The 13,254-nt window shown below is 39.6% G+C and overlaps 1 protein-coding gene and 1 long non-coding RNA gene across 2 annotated transcripts; one reads left to right on the forward strand and one right to left on the reverse strand.

Annotated features, from left to right (window-relative positions):
• Positions 1–529: 529 nt before the first annotated feature.
• LOC128632995 (general transcription factor II-I repeat domain-containing protein 2) lies at positions 530–5,196 on the forward strand. Its single transcript, XM_053681442.1, has 4 exons — positions 530–811; positions 1,210–1,323; positions 1,541–1,621; positions 1,744–5,196. The coding sequence occupies exon 4, from the start codon at positions 2,568–2,570 to the stop codon at positions 4,077–4,079; it is 1,512 nt and encodes a 503-aa protein (XP_053537417.1). The 5' UTR covers positions 530–811; positions 1,210–1,323; positions 1,541–1,621; positions 1,744–2,567; the 3' UTR covers positions 4,080–5,196.
• Positions 5,197–8,079: 2,883 nt separating this feature from the next.
• On the reverse strand, positions 8,080–12,593 carry LOC128632997 (uncharacterized). The gene is made up of 2 exons (XR_008396693.1): positions 11,453–12,593; positions 8,080–8,481 (listed from the first exon to the last, which is right to left on the reverse strand). It is a non-coding gene; the product is annotated as an uncharacterized LOC128632997 (long non-coding RNA).
• Positions 12,594–13,254: the final 661 nt, after the last annotated feature.

Genomic DNA, 13,254 nt, shown 5'->3' on the forward strand with positions numbered 1-13,254 from the left:
CTTTTGGGGCAGATCAATTCTGTGACCCTCCTTAAAATTAATTAAAATTTAAAACTAGTTTTAAATGTTATCCGAGCACTGTGTGGTTAAGTGTTAGGTTGTGTTTTAGGTATTGTTTTAAATGGTGCTCCCAGTCGTGTTTGAGTGGTTCTTAAGTTGTGCTCAATACATATGGTTCTATAGAATTGAATAACACCTATAAGAGACGAAGGGTGTCTGACACACCGTTCTCAATCCGCCTCATATACCAGCTCCTAGTTCAGACAGTATTTGATCTCATATGTGTACCGTTGTCAGAACCACCTCAGAACACTAGGGTGAGGAGCATTCCATTATAAAGGTATATAGATAGTACTTATGTCGAGGATGAATTAAACAGAAAAGGTGTTTCAAATTTCCGAGTGAAGAGTAGAACAGGTGAACGTAGTTAACAATATCGTAAGTAATAGATAATAAGGCTAGCAAAGGTAATGAGGTACGGCTTAAGGTGGGTGGGGGAGGGGACGTGGGTGGGGGAGGGGACGTGCGTGTGTGTGTGTGTGTGTGTGTTACAGTGCAGCAGGGCAGATACAAGATTAGACACGATCTGTGACACACACACAGCTCAGTCTTCCTGAACAACATGGACGGTGCCCTAAAGGCTTTGCTGCTGGCAGCCCTGATTCTTCTGGTTTCTGCCCAGACATCTGATAACTACAGAAGCTTGAATGTGTTAGTGAGAAAACACGTTGACAAAGTGCTGAAAAAGGCAAACCAAGACTTTGGAACGGGTTATCATATTGCTTTTCATTCACTCATCACAACTCCAGTGGTAAGTTCTGTCACTATTTTGAGGAGTTGCTTTACTTATGCACATAACACTTCAAATACCGTATAAACAATTACTTATACACCTGCCGCAGGGGCAGACATATTTGGCTTGTATTTACTGGTTTAGACTTTGGTTATGAGGTAGCTACTGCCATAATGTCGGATAAGAAAGGAATAACATGACAGACCATGTTGAATATGTATGCTATCGGCAGTTAAAATGCAAATGTTTGGCGACAGTCACAAATAATGTCAGTAAGATCTGTTCAAATAAATATAATGTCGTAAATAATGTTTACAACACATAATTGGCCATTTCCTGTTTACCACCATGCCTTCAAATCATTATTTTAAAGATATGTGTTTGCTAACGTGGCTACGCAATACCATTTTTCACAGACTAGAGAGAGCATCCTGAACGTAAATGTCCTTCTGAAAGTCACAACATGCAAGAAGACTTCAACTGATGCATATGAGCACCGAGATGAATGTAATGAACAAAAAGAAAAAACGGTGTGTATGATATCTTTATTGGCCTTATTCTTGATCTTATAAAGCCAAGAAGGTCTATAACCTTTCGGTTTAACGTCGTTAACCTTTTGACATCGACAAACAAATTCTGTTCCATACGAACATACGTCTTAACCATAGAAACACTAATCGTGGATATTTTATAGCATCGATAAAAGCTTTCCTAAACGAAAGGCCATAACGTTTTTATTTTACACAGCCCGTGATTGACTGTCTTGTGTGTAAGACGAATGATGGTAATGAACTGGTTGACTGTGCCAAGAAGATTGATGTCAGTAATGTAAGTATACTGCAGCAAATATAGTAATACACCCCACAGGGAAACTAAAAACATCTTCTGTACGTGGTGTTGGAGATTATATTACAAACTCAATTAAAAAAAAGTAATTGCTTCTTTTTCAGCAAAAGCACACTGAAATTCGAGGCAAATGTATTGATCATCTCACTGGAGGATTAAGCCTTGTGTCGCGGCAATGGATTCCTGAGGATAATAAGAAGCAGGGTCGATGTCTCGGATGTGTGTGAAGCTGCACAAATCACAACAGCACAAATTAAAGGGATAAAGGATATTTAAAAAATCTAACCATTTTTAATCTGGGCACTGAAATAGTTAATATAGTAGCAAATAATTATGAATTTTTTTTAAATAACCACATTTTGTTGTATTACAAGTGAAAAGTGATCTGATTAAATAGAGAATTTGGGTTCAGGTCTTCACTGTTATAAAAGGAAATGTAGTGATGGGCAAAGATTTACTTTATGAAACCGTGATTACACACATTAATAAATAAAGCACATTTAAGAGGAGTGTGTTGTACTTGATTCTGTACTTAATCATTTCATTATCTCAGTCTATATTTGTTTTGTTGCCTGGTCAAACCATTTCACCTGGTGGAATGAACTGAAATATTTCTCTTCTCAACTGACGTTCTAGCACAGGGGTCTCAGACTCGCGGCCCGGGGGCCAATTGCGGCCCGCGGAACGATATTTTGTGGCCCCCTACTTGAAATCAAAGCTTGTTGTTAGTGCGGCCCGCCCCCACTAACTTTTTCTCACATGCACCTGCGTGAGTCATTGCCCTGGGCGTTTTATATTTTTTAACACTTGTGGGCTACCATAGCTCAGGCTCGTGACAACAACACGAATTATCAACGTTGGTCACTTGAAACGTGTTTTGGGAGTGTTACCCAGTGCAAATACGTTTTTTTTTTTTTGTCACCCAAACATGTCTCTTTCAAAACCTGCCATGAAGAGAAAGGTTGGCGATGAGCACAGACAATTTCAGGAGAAGTGGGAAACGGAATATTTTTTTGTAGAGCACAGGGGCATTCCGACGTGTCTAATATGCACAGATAAACTTGCAGTGCACAAGGAGTATAACATCAGACGTCATTACTCAACTAGACATGCTGAGGAGTATGCAAAATACCAGGGAGATGAGCGAGAGGACCGGGTCGCCAAACTGAAAACATGTCTACTGAGGCAACCAGATTTTTTCAAGAAAGCAAGCAAAGAGAGTGATGCAGCAGTCGAAGCTAGCTACGTGGTGAGTGAGATGATTGCTGAGGCAGGAAAGCCATTCAAAGACGGCGAGTTCATCAAACAGTGCATGTTACAGGCTGCAAGTATAGTCTGTCTGGAAAAGAAAGGTCAGTTTAGCAACATCAGCCTTTCAGCCAACACAGTGGCAGAGCGCATTTCTGACCTGTCGGATAACATTTACGATCAACTGCGTGAGAAAGCTAGACATTTCCATTCATACTCAGTCGCTCTTGATGAGAGCACAGACGTCACTGACACTGCGCAGCTCGCAATATATGTCCGTGGTGTTGGTGACAATTTTGAAGTGATGGAGGATTTGCTCACAATGATTCCAATGCATGGCCAGACCACCGGTCAGGAGATATTCCACCAGCTGTGTGATGCCATTGTGGATGCCGGCTTACTATGGAAGAGTTTTGCTGGAATAACAACCGACGGAGCGCCATCGATGACGGGGAGGAGAAATGGACTGGTGGCACTTGTTCAAAGAAAACTGGAAGAGGAGGGTGTGGAAGAGGCCATTGCTTTGCACTGCATTGTCCATCAGCAGGCCCTTTGCAGCAAATGCCTTAAGTTTGACAATGTGATGTCTGACGTTGTGAAATGCATCAACTATATCAGATCCAGGGGCTTAAAGCACCGGCAGTTCCGCACCTTTTTGGAGGAAATAGAGTCAGCATATGAGGATGTGCTCTACTTCACCGAGGTACGTTGGCTTAGCAGGGGGGACGTCTTGAAGAGGTTTTTTGAGTTGAGAGCAGAAGTGAGAGCCTTCATGGATAAGGATGGGATGGCTGTTCCTGTACTAAGTGATCCCAAATGGCTAATGGACTTAGCTTTTCTTGTTGACATCACACAGGAGCTGAATGTACTGAACAAGAAGTTACAAGGCCAGGGCCAGCTTGTCAGTGTTGCATATGACAGTGTCAGAGCATTCTCTACAAAACTTGTGTTATGGAAAGCCCAGCTTTCTCAGACAAACCTCTGCCATTTCCCAGCGTGCAAGGCGCTCATGGATTCAGGCACACCATTCAGTGGTGAGAAGTATGCTGATACCATTCTAAAGCTACAGGAAGAATTTGATCACAGGTTTGCAGACTTCAAGACACACAGAGCCACGTTTCAAATTTTTGCTGACCCCTTCTCCTTCGATGTAGAAGATGCCCCCCCCTGTGGTTCAGTTGGAGCTAATTGACCTGCAGTGCAGTTCTGAACTCAAAGCCAAGTTCAAGGAGGTGAGTGGAAAAACAGACAAGCTTGGACAATTTATGAGAGAATTGCCCCCCACGTTCCCTGAGCTTTCCAAGATGTTCAAGCGAATCATGTGCCTTTTTGGGAGCACCTATCTGTGCGAAAAGCTCTTCTCCACTACGAACTTTAATAAATCAAAGTTCAGGTCCAGACTTACAGATGAGCATCTTCGAGCCATACTGAGGGTCTCAGTTGCTTCCTCCCTCAAGCCAAATGTGGCTCAGCTGTGTAAGAGGAAGCGCTGCCAAGTCTCTGGCAGCAAGGAGTAGGAGGAAGTAAGAGAAACCTATGTTCTGAAGAACCGTTCATGTTCTGCATGTTCTGAATAGTTATTACTAAAGATTAAGAAGATTGGATCGGTTGTACTGTTTTTGGAATACTTGAAATCCTTTTTTTGTGGAATACTTGATGCGGCCCAGCCTCACCCATACTCTACCTCCAGCGGCCCCCAGGTAAATTGAGTATGAGATCCCTGTTCTAGCACTTTTAAAGTCTGTGTCCATAAATTGATTTATTTATTTTAATTTATTTATTTATTTATTTATTATTAATTCCAAGTGTCTTTCAGTTTCAGAAAACGATCACTTTCTTGTACTGCAGCCATTTAGACAAGGAAGACAGCATTTTAGCTGTATCAAAGCAAACCTGCCAAAATCTCAGAACTGACTCATAACTGGTGTAAATGTAGTATATTCAGGAAGACAAGGTATTCCTTCAGTGCAGTAGTCATCTGGCCTCCACTTTGATTTAAAGATTTGTTGTCTGTCATGTACACAAATTGTTGAAAAGCAGCCTTGGTAAGTTTGTGGCTCACTAGTCTCCTTGTGGTTATTTTCCATAGTAATTCTGTAAGTCTAAACACATTACCAATTACTAGACATCAAGGTGTCGGAGTAACCTGAGCTGCCATTTAAAGCTTTGTAAACCAATTCAAGTACAAGTGCAAGTCTCACATCAGTAAGTAGTGTTTTGTTAACACTATTAACACTACTAATGTTGGGCCACCACATGCTGCTAGAACAGCTTCAGTGCTCCATTGATTCTCCAAGTCTCTGAACTCAACTGGAGGGATGAACACCATTCTTCCAAGTGCTTTGATTGTGATGATGTAGACGGAGAACACTGTCTAACACATCAGTCCAAAATCTCCCACAGGTGTTCAACTGGGTTGGGATCTGGTGACTGTGAACTCATCAAACCATTCAGTGAGGGCAATAGGGGCATTGTCATCCTGGAAGAGGCCACTCCCATCAGGAGAGAAATTATACATTTGTCCAACTTTTCCTATTTAAAAAACTGATGATGAAGATGAAGCATATATATATATATATAAATCAGTTGTAACATTTATGATAATAGATGGTTGGCATACTTCAACACTGGAAGTGTGCACTGATTTCACATAAAAAGCACAGAAAAACAGCATTAGAAATGTTCCAGGCATATCATAATCATGCATTTACCTGCCAAAAACCAGCAAGAGGCCAAGGTCCAGTGTATTAAACCACCGTGGCATTTTGAGAATGAAGAATTCCTGGCTGAACACCTCTGACAGTGTGAATAAACAATTTTGATAAACCTAATATAAAGAGTATAGAACAAAAACGCCATTATTAGTTAACTATATTAAACTTTTATTTTGATAACAGTTTTATTGGGGTATATAGCCGATTCATATATCATATTTTCACTCATTCAAACTTCACAATAATAGATTTTTCCTACTTCTGAGTACAAACAGCACAACTACATTTGATTACTTTTAATGATTATTAACTCTTTGGTAAAAGTAATCCACTAAAAGTTGTACAAATTGCTGCAAAAAGAACTGTGAACGGTGACTCAGCATTAGGACATTTCATTGGACAAGAGCGCTGTCCATTACACGTGCTTTTTTGTTTTGGTTAAGAATTATTTTGGGGTTAATTTTTTTTTTTCCTGCCTTTTGTGTGTGAAAATTTTCTTTTATGAATGGGTTCGTCTATTAATCCCACGTATGGGAATGTTTTGGTTTTCATTATTTCGGTTTCTATGACTGAAATGATCTGTATTTTCTTACGTTTATTGCATTAAAAAAATAATAATCTCATTTTGTAAGAATTGAGTAGCCTCCTGATTATTTTTTCTTCTGAGTGAAGTCCAAATTATAAGTTATAAGTGACTGTTAATTTGAACTGTCTGGCGCCCAAGCCCCATAAGTAAGGTACCACGCTTCAACCTGACATGTATTGTTAAACAGTTAAATGATTTATTATGTACTCTCTTGTTATGTATTCTAGAATTAAGTCATTCCAGGTCTTTTATTATTGGGGGCATTTTATTCCTTCTCTGTTGTGATAATAGTGTATTTTGTTGTTATTCTCCGCAACTGTGCTCCAGTCAGAGAATCGTTTACATGTCGTCAATAGATTAAGGGTCCACCTCCCGCTCCTCAGATTCTGATGATGAAATGCTAATAGATGGTTAATGACTGCCCAGTTGTTGAGTTATCCTGTATCTTCGTCCTCGGGTGTATTCGGAGACGATACTCTGTAGTCTTAGTAAAGTCGCCTGGAAAGAACTGAGCCTTGAACATGCTTGGATCAAGACACTCACTTCCAATTTGTGTCTTGCCTCTGCTTTATGCTTCATGCTTTATCTTTGGCGCTAATGCTGTCTGACCCAGCTCCTGGCTCTATAACACACAAGCATAGAAATCTGACTAACTAAGAAAAGGTGTTTTTTTTTGTTTTGTTTTGTTTTGTTTTTTAATGCAAGCTACTGCCTCGTTCAGTTTTGGTAGTTTTATTAACTGTGGTATGGTGTTTTTAGTTGTGGTTTTGTGTTGGTTTTTGTGTCTGGATTATATTCATGAGCACTATAGCATGTGGTAGCAGCTATGTAGCAGAGATGCATGTACTTAAACACAGACTACTCTTTACTTGGGCGATTCTAATAATAATAATAATAATAATAATAATAATAATAATAATAATAATAATAATAATAATAATAAGATGTTCAAAGGGCAAAAAATGAGGGAGACAGTCAATGATCTAAACTGGGAAAATGGGGAAACCATTTTCCACATTATTTTGTAACCCATGTTTCAAGTGTCCCGATTCCTGCTGCTGCTTTTTATTTCTATATTATTTTCATTGTCTGTGATGCTGCGGTATTGGTTTTCCCAATTCTTTCCCAAATATGAAAAAGTATTCATTTCTAATGAAATATAATGAAACAGGCAATTTATTTTAAATATCCAATTTCAGTTATTCTTTTTTTTTTTCCTCTTCCAGAGAAGAATGTGTTAAACAACACCAGCGTGTTCACACAGGACAGAAGCAGTTTTTCTGCTCACAGTGTGAGAAGAGTTTTCGTGAAGGGAGTAGTCTTAAACGACACCAGCGTGTTCGCACAGGACAGAAGCAGTTTTTCTGCTCACAGTGTGGGAAGAGTTTTCGTGAAGGGAGTAGTCTTAAACAACACCAGCGTGTTCGCACAGGACAGAAGCAGTTTTTCTGCTCACAGTGTGAGACGAGTTTTCGTGAAGGGAGTAGTCTTAAACGACACCAGCGTGTTCACACATGAGAGAAGTCGTTTTTGTGCTCCAAGTGTGGGAAGAGTTTCATGGGTGTAAATATGTTAAACACACACACATGTATATATTGAATCTGTTATCCTAACTCTATAACTACAATAAAACACGTTGATTTTGGTCACCTTAAGAGCACTGGTAGGCACTCATATCTCACCTTGTGCCATAATATTGTTACTTTTCTTTAATTTATTGCAACAAGGCCCTGGAGAATGCAGTCTTGTTCTACTGTATGTGGATTTTATTTGTATAGTATGACAAAGCTCTCTACTACTTTCTACTAACATGCTGTACGTAAACAAAGTATAGGCTACTCTCAGAGTAAATTCTCTGAGTATTTACTAGCAATTTCAGTTACATCAACTCATTAAATCAATTACATTTTATTTGTATAGAGTTTTTACAATAGACATTGTCTCAAAGCAGCTTTACAGAAATATATAAACACTGTATACAGATATTAAGAGTACGAATTTATCCCTATTGAGCGAGCCGGTGGTGACGGTGGTGAGGAAAAACTCCCTGAGATGTTTTAAGAGGAAGAAACCTTGAGAGGAACCCGACTCAGAAGGGAACCCGTCCTCATCTGGGTAACAACGGATAGTGTGAAAAAGTTCATTATGGTTTTATATGAAGTCTGTTTGGCCTTAGAAGCAGCCGTAGTCCCAGCAGTCTGGAATTGGAGTAGATGAGAGCTCCATCCAGAGGTAGGACATCCGAAACGGATCGGGCAGGTACGGAGAGCAGAAAGGATCAGGATCTCTAGTATCTACATTAAATCGTGTGTGGCTCGGCAGATGGAGAGAGAGAGAGAAAGGATTATTAGGACTGTGCTTAGCGTAATAGAAAGTCTAGTCAGGGTAGGCTTGAGTAAACAAATACCTTTTAAGCCTAGACTTAAACACTGAGACTGTGTCTGAGTCCCGAACACTAATTGGAAGACTGTTCCATAACTGTGGGGCTCTATAAGAGAAAGCTCTTCCCCCTGCTGTAGCCTTCGCTATTCGAGGTACCGTCAGATAGCCTGCACCTTTTGATCTAAGTAGGCGTGGCGGATCATAGAAAACCAAAAGGTCGCTTAGACACTGTGGCGCGAGACCGTTTTGTGCTTTATAGGTTAATAATAGTATTTTATAATCAATGTGAGATTTCACTGGGAGCCAGTGCAGTGTGGATAAGATCGGGGTGATTTGGTCGTATCTTCTGGTTCTAGTTAGGACTCTAGCAGCTCCATTCTGGACTAACTGGAGTTTGTTTATGCTCCTACTGGAACGTCCAGGCAGTAAGGCATTACAGTAATCTAGTCTAGAGGTGACGAAACTAATATTTCTTATCTTCGAAATATTTCTGAGATGAAAGAAGGCTATCCTAGTAATATTATCTACATGAGCATCAAATGATAGGCTGGAGTCAATAATCACTCCAAGGTCTTTAACTGCTGCACATGATGAAACAGAAAGAACATCCAGAGTTACCATGTGATCAGAAAGATTACTTCTAGCTACACGTGGGCCTAATAAAAGTATTTCTGTTTTATCAGAATTAAGTAAAAGGAAGTTAGTTAGCATCCAACATCTAATGTCCTTTACACAATCCTCAGCTTTACTAAGCTGCTGTCTGTCCTCTGGCTTCGCTGAAACATACAGCTGTGTATCATCAGCATAACAGTGGAAGCTAATTCCATGTTTACGAATAATTTGACCTAGGGGTAGCATATATAAAGTAAAAAGCAGTGGGCCTAAAACAGAACCTTGTGGAACACCACATTTAACCTCGGTATGCGTGGAGAAGTCTCCATTTACATCTACGAACTGATAACGATCGGTCAGATAAGACCTGAGCCAGGACAGGACTGTTCCCTTAATACCAACAACATTTTCTAATCTATCAAGGAGAATAGTGTGATCTATAGTATCAAATCTATGATGAGGTCTAAATCCTGACTGATACATTTCATGAATGTTGTTCCTATGCAAGTAGCGTAGCTGCTGTGCTAAACCTTTTCTAAGATCTTGGAGATGAAGGGGAGATTTGATATAGGTCTACAGCTGGACATTTGAGAGGGGTCAAGATCAGGTTTTTTAATCAGGGGTTTAATATCTGCTAATTTAAGTGATTTAGGTACATAGCCAGTGCCAAGGGAAGAATTGATTATATTTAAAAGCGGTTCAATTACTCCTGGACAAATCTGTTTAAAGAAACATGTAGCTACAGGATCGAGTATGCAAGTTGATGAATTTACTGAAGAGATTAATGAAGCTAGTTCGGTTTATCTAAGAAGAGTAAAACATTCTAAACATTGATCTGATATTGCTATATTATCGTCTATAGGGTTAGTTATAATACTGTCGGGTTTTAATTGAATAGCCTGAATTTCACATCTAATATTTTCAATCTCACCAATGAAAAATTCCATGAAATCTTCGCTGCTATGTAATGATTGTGATTCAGTGCTTCTTTCTGTAGTGGTTTTATTCCTAGTTAGTTTTGCTACTGTGTTGAATAGAAATCTCGAGTTGTTTTTGTCGTCTCCTATGAAGGTGGAGAGAGAGACTTTTCTAGCATCGCTAAGAGATTTTCTATAGTTCAGTAGACTCCCCTTCCAACAATTTGGTTTGACGCCATTTACGTTCTAATTGTCGAGTGGTCTGTTTTAAGGTACGCGTTTGATCGTTATACCGGGGTGCTAGCTTTTTCTCTCTAATTAATTTTCTTTTGAGTGGAGCTACTCTATCTAGCGTGTATCGGAGTGTTGACTCTAAGCATTCAGTCATCTGATCGAGTTCTATCGGATCAGACGGTGATCCAAATCTAATCTTGATGTCTCTGGGAGGTCGCTTAGGAAGCTCGGTGCAGTAGCTGATGTGAAAGTACGAGGTGGAAATATTATGATCAATACGTATTATGAACGAGATAAGATAATGGTCTGAGACAACATTCCGACTGTGGGAAAAATTACAATATTTTCTATATTTAATCCGTATGTTAGTATGAGGTCTAGCGTGTGACCACCATTATGAGTAGGTCCGATTACGTTCTGATTAATCCCTAAACATGGACACAACCGCTGTTCTCAGAGGGCCTTCTGGGTTATCAAAGTGAATATTAAAATCACAGACGATTAATGCTTTATCTACAGACACAACCAGGTTTGAGATAAAGTCTGCAAACTCACTAAGAAATTCAGTATATGCCCCTGGGGGTCTGTAAATAATAATTAGAGGAATTGACTTATTTTTTGTGGCTACATACGTTATACTGGTATAAAGAATTTCAAAAGAATTACATTTATGACTAGGCTTTTGTGTGACGCCTAGATTTCGACTATGGATGAGTCCAACACCTCCTCCTCTACCAGTTGAACGAGGCTGATGTACATAACTGTATCCAGGAGGACTGGCTTCATTTAATGCTACGTACTCGTTTGGTTTAATCCAAGTTTCCGTTAAACACATTAAATTACATTCCTGATCAGTAATGATTTCATTAACAATAAGAGCCTTAGACGCGAGAGATCTAATGTTTACTAGTCCTAGCTTCAGATTAAAGGAGCTGGATGTGCATTCAGTATGATCTAATTTTATGTTAATTAGGTTACTAAAACAAACATTCAGAAATTTTCTCTGTATTTGTATAGCTCGGGGAACAGACACAGTCTCTATAGTTTGTACTACAAGTGTTGAACTATTAATTAAACATTGCTTATGATGAACGTTGTTATTGTAGGAAGATGTACTTACGGTAGGCAGTCACTTGGTGTGTAGCGTCTTGGAGATGTTGTCTGACAACGGTTCCGCTCCGAGGCTGCTGGGGTGCAGGCCATCAGGACGAAACAACCAAGGACGCTCCCAGAACACATTCCAGTTATTAACAAACAGCAGATTCTGTTCATTACACCAGTGGTTTTCAAAGTGGGGGCCGCCAGGGGGGCCTCAACAATTTGGTGTGAAAAATAAATGAATACATTACTATAACATGTTACTTGTAACAATACATGTTAAAATCACATTTGCTATACCTAACTTTCTAATTGCTAAACAGACAAAACATCAGTGTAAAAAAGGGGGATATATTCAGAAGTCTGTATTTTTAATGTTTTTAATATTTTTAAAGTCTGTATTTTTATGTTAGCTAAAATTCATGCTGTGCCAAACTAAACTAATCTGTTCAGAAGCATGTCAGCTAGAAAGCTAACATTTTTGTGGGGGAAATGGGTGTAAAAATACAAACAAAACGGTCCACAGGAAGAAGTAAACCTTGAGCCTTGAACTTTAACGTGTTAGATTTTAGATAGATTTTTAGTTAGATTTTTAGATAATTTAAACAAAAGAAGTGCATGGTGGCTTAGTGGTTAGCACGTTTGCCTCACACCTCCAGGGTCGGGGGTTCGAGTCCCACTGGGGCCCTGTGTGTGTGGAGTTTGCACGTTTCTCCCTGTGCTGCGGGGGTTTCCTCCGGGTACTCCGGTTTCCTCCCCCAGTCCAAACACATGCATGGTAGGATGATCGGCGTGTCCAAAGTGTCCGTAGTGTATGAATGGGTGTGTGAGTGTGTATGTGATTATGCCCTGTGATGGATTGGCACCCTGTCCAAGGTGTACCCTGCCTTGTGCCCCATGTTCCCTGTGACCCTGAAAACGATAAAGCAGTATAGAAGATGGATGGATGGAAGTATCTACTCTCTACATCACAGCTTAAATCATTTTCCGTAGATTTAATCTTAGGGCTAACCGCTAGTTAGCTGTCTCCTCTTTAAACTGTATAGCTGAAGTGCTGTTTAAGGATTTAATTTAATTAAACTACATAACAGATTTATAACTATGTGTAAAGATAAGGAGAAAAAACATTACTTGCCTTGAGTTAGTGCCCAGCTCTGCTGCTCCACTCAGATGAGGCTGTGAGAGAATGAACTCCAGGGGGAAAGATGTAGTTTTCCCTGTGGGGGAGGGGCAACTCTCTCTCAGCTCCTCACTACACGTTTTATTAAACGCGATTTCGACCACATATTAGCAACGAAGGGATTGGGACTTTTTTATTCAGGTATATAAAATAAACAACATTTTTACACGTCATGGAAATGCCTAGAGTATAATCTATTTAACAATCCATTCATATATAACACAAACATTCCAGTTCAAGATGTAGCCTATACGATGAAATCCAACGTGGTTTAGGGACAATATCTGCGCATGCGCGTGCTTAGCTTCGTATGTTTTGGTTTCGTATTCAAGAGATTTCGTTTTCCCGTAAAAAATGAAATAAAAATGAATCGTTAGAATAGTGAACAATCGCATCTAGATGCATTTCTTTGAAATTACACAGCAGTAACTTCATTAATCAGTTATTTTTCGCATAATTTCAAAGTAATATAGCGTTTCAAGAATGTTAACATTGTTCAAGCTACTTTTTTAGGTTTATTCGACGTCGATGATTTTTTTCGTCATGATCAAGCCTCTTTTCGACTAACTGTAGCTTTCATTTAAACGGCGGGGGTTCGCTTGACTGTGTCGAAAGCGCGTTTGTGTTTGCTGGGGCCCCACTTC

Source organism: Ictalurus punctatus, chromosome 7 (assembly GCF_001660625.3).
Source record: "Ictalurus punctatus breed USDA103 chromosome 7, Coco_2.0, whole genome shotgun sequence".
Taxonomy (NCBI): domain Eukaryota; kingdom Metazoa; phylum Chordata; class Actinopteri; order Siluriformes; family Ictaluridae; genus Ictalurus; species Ictalurus punctatus.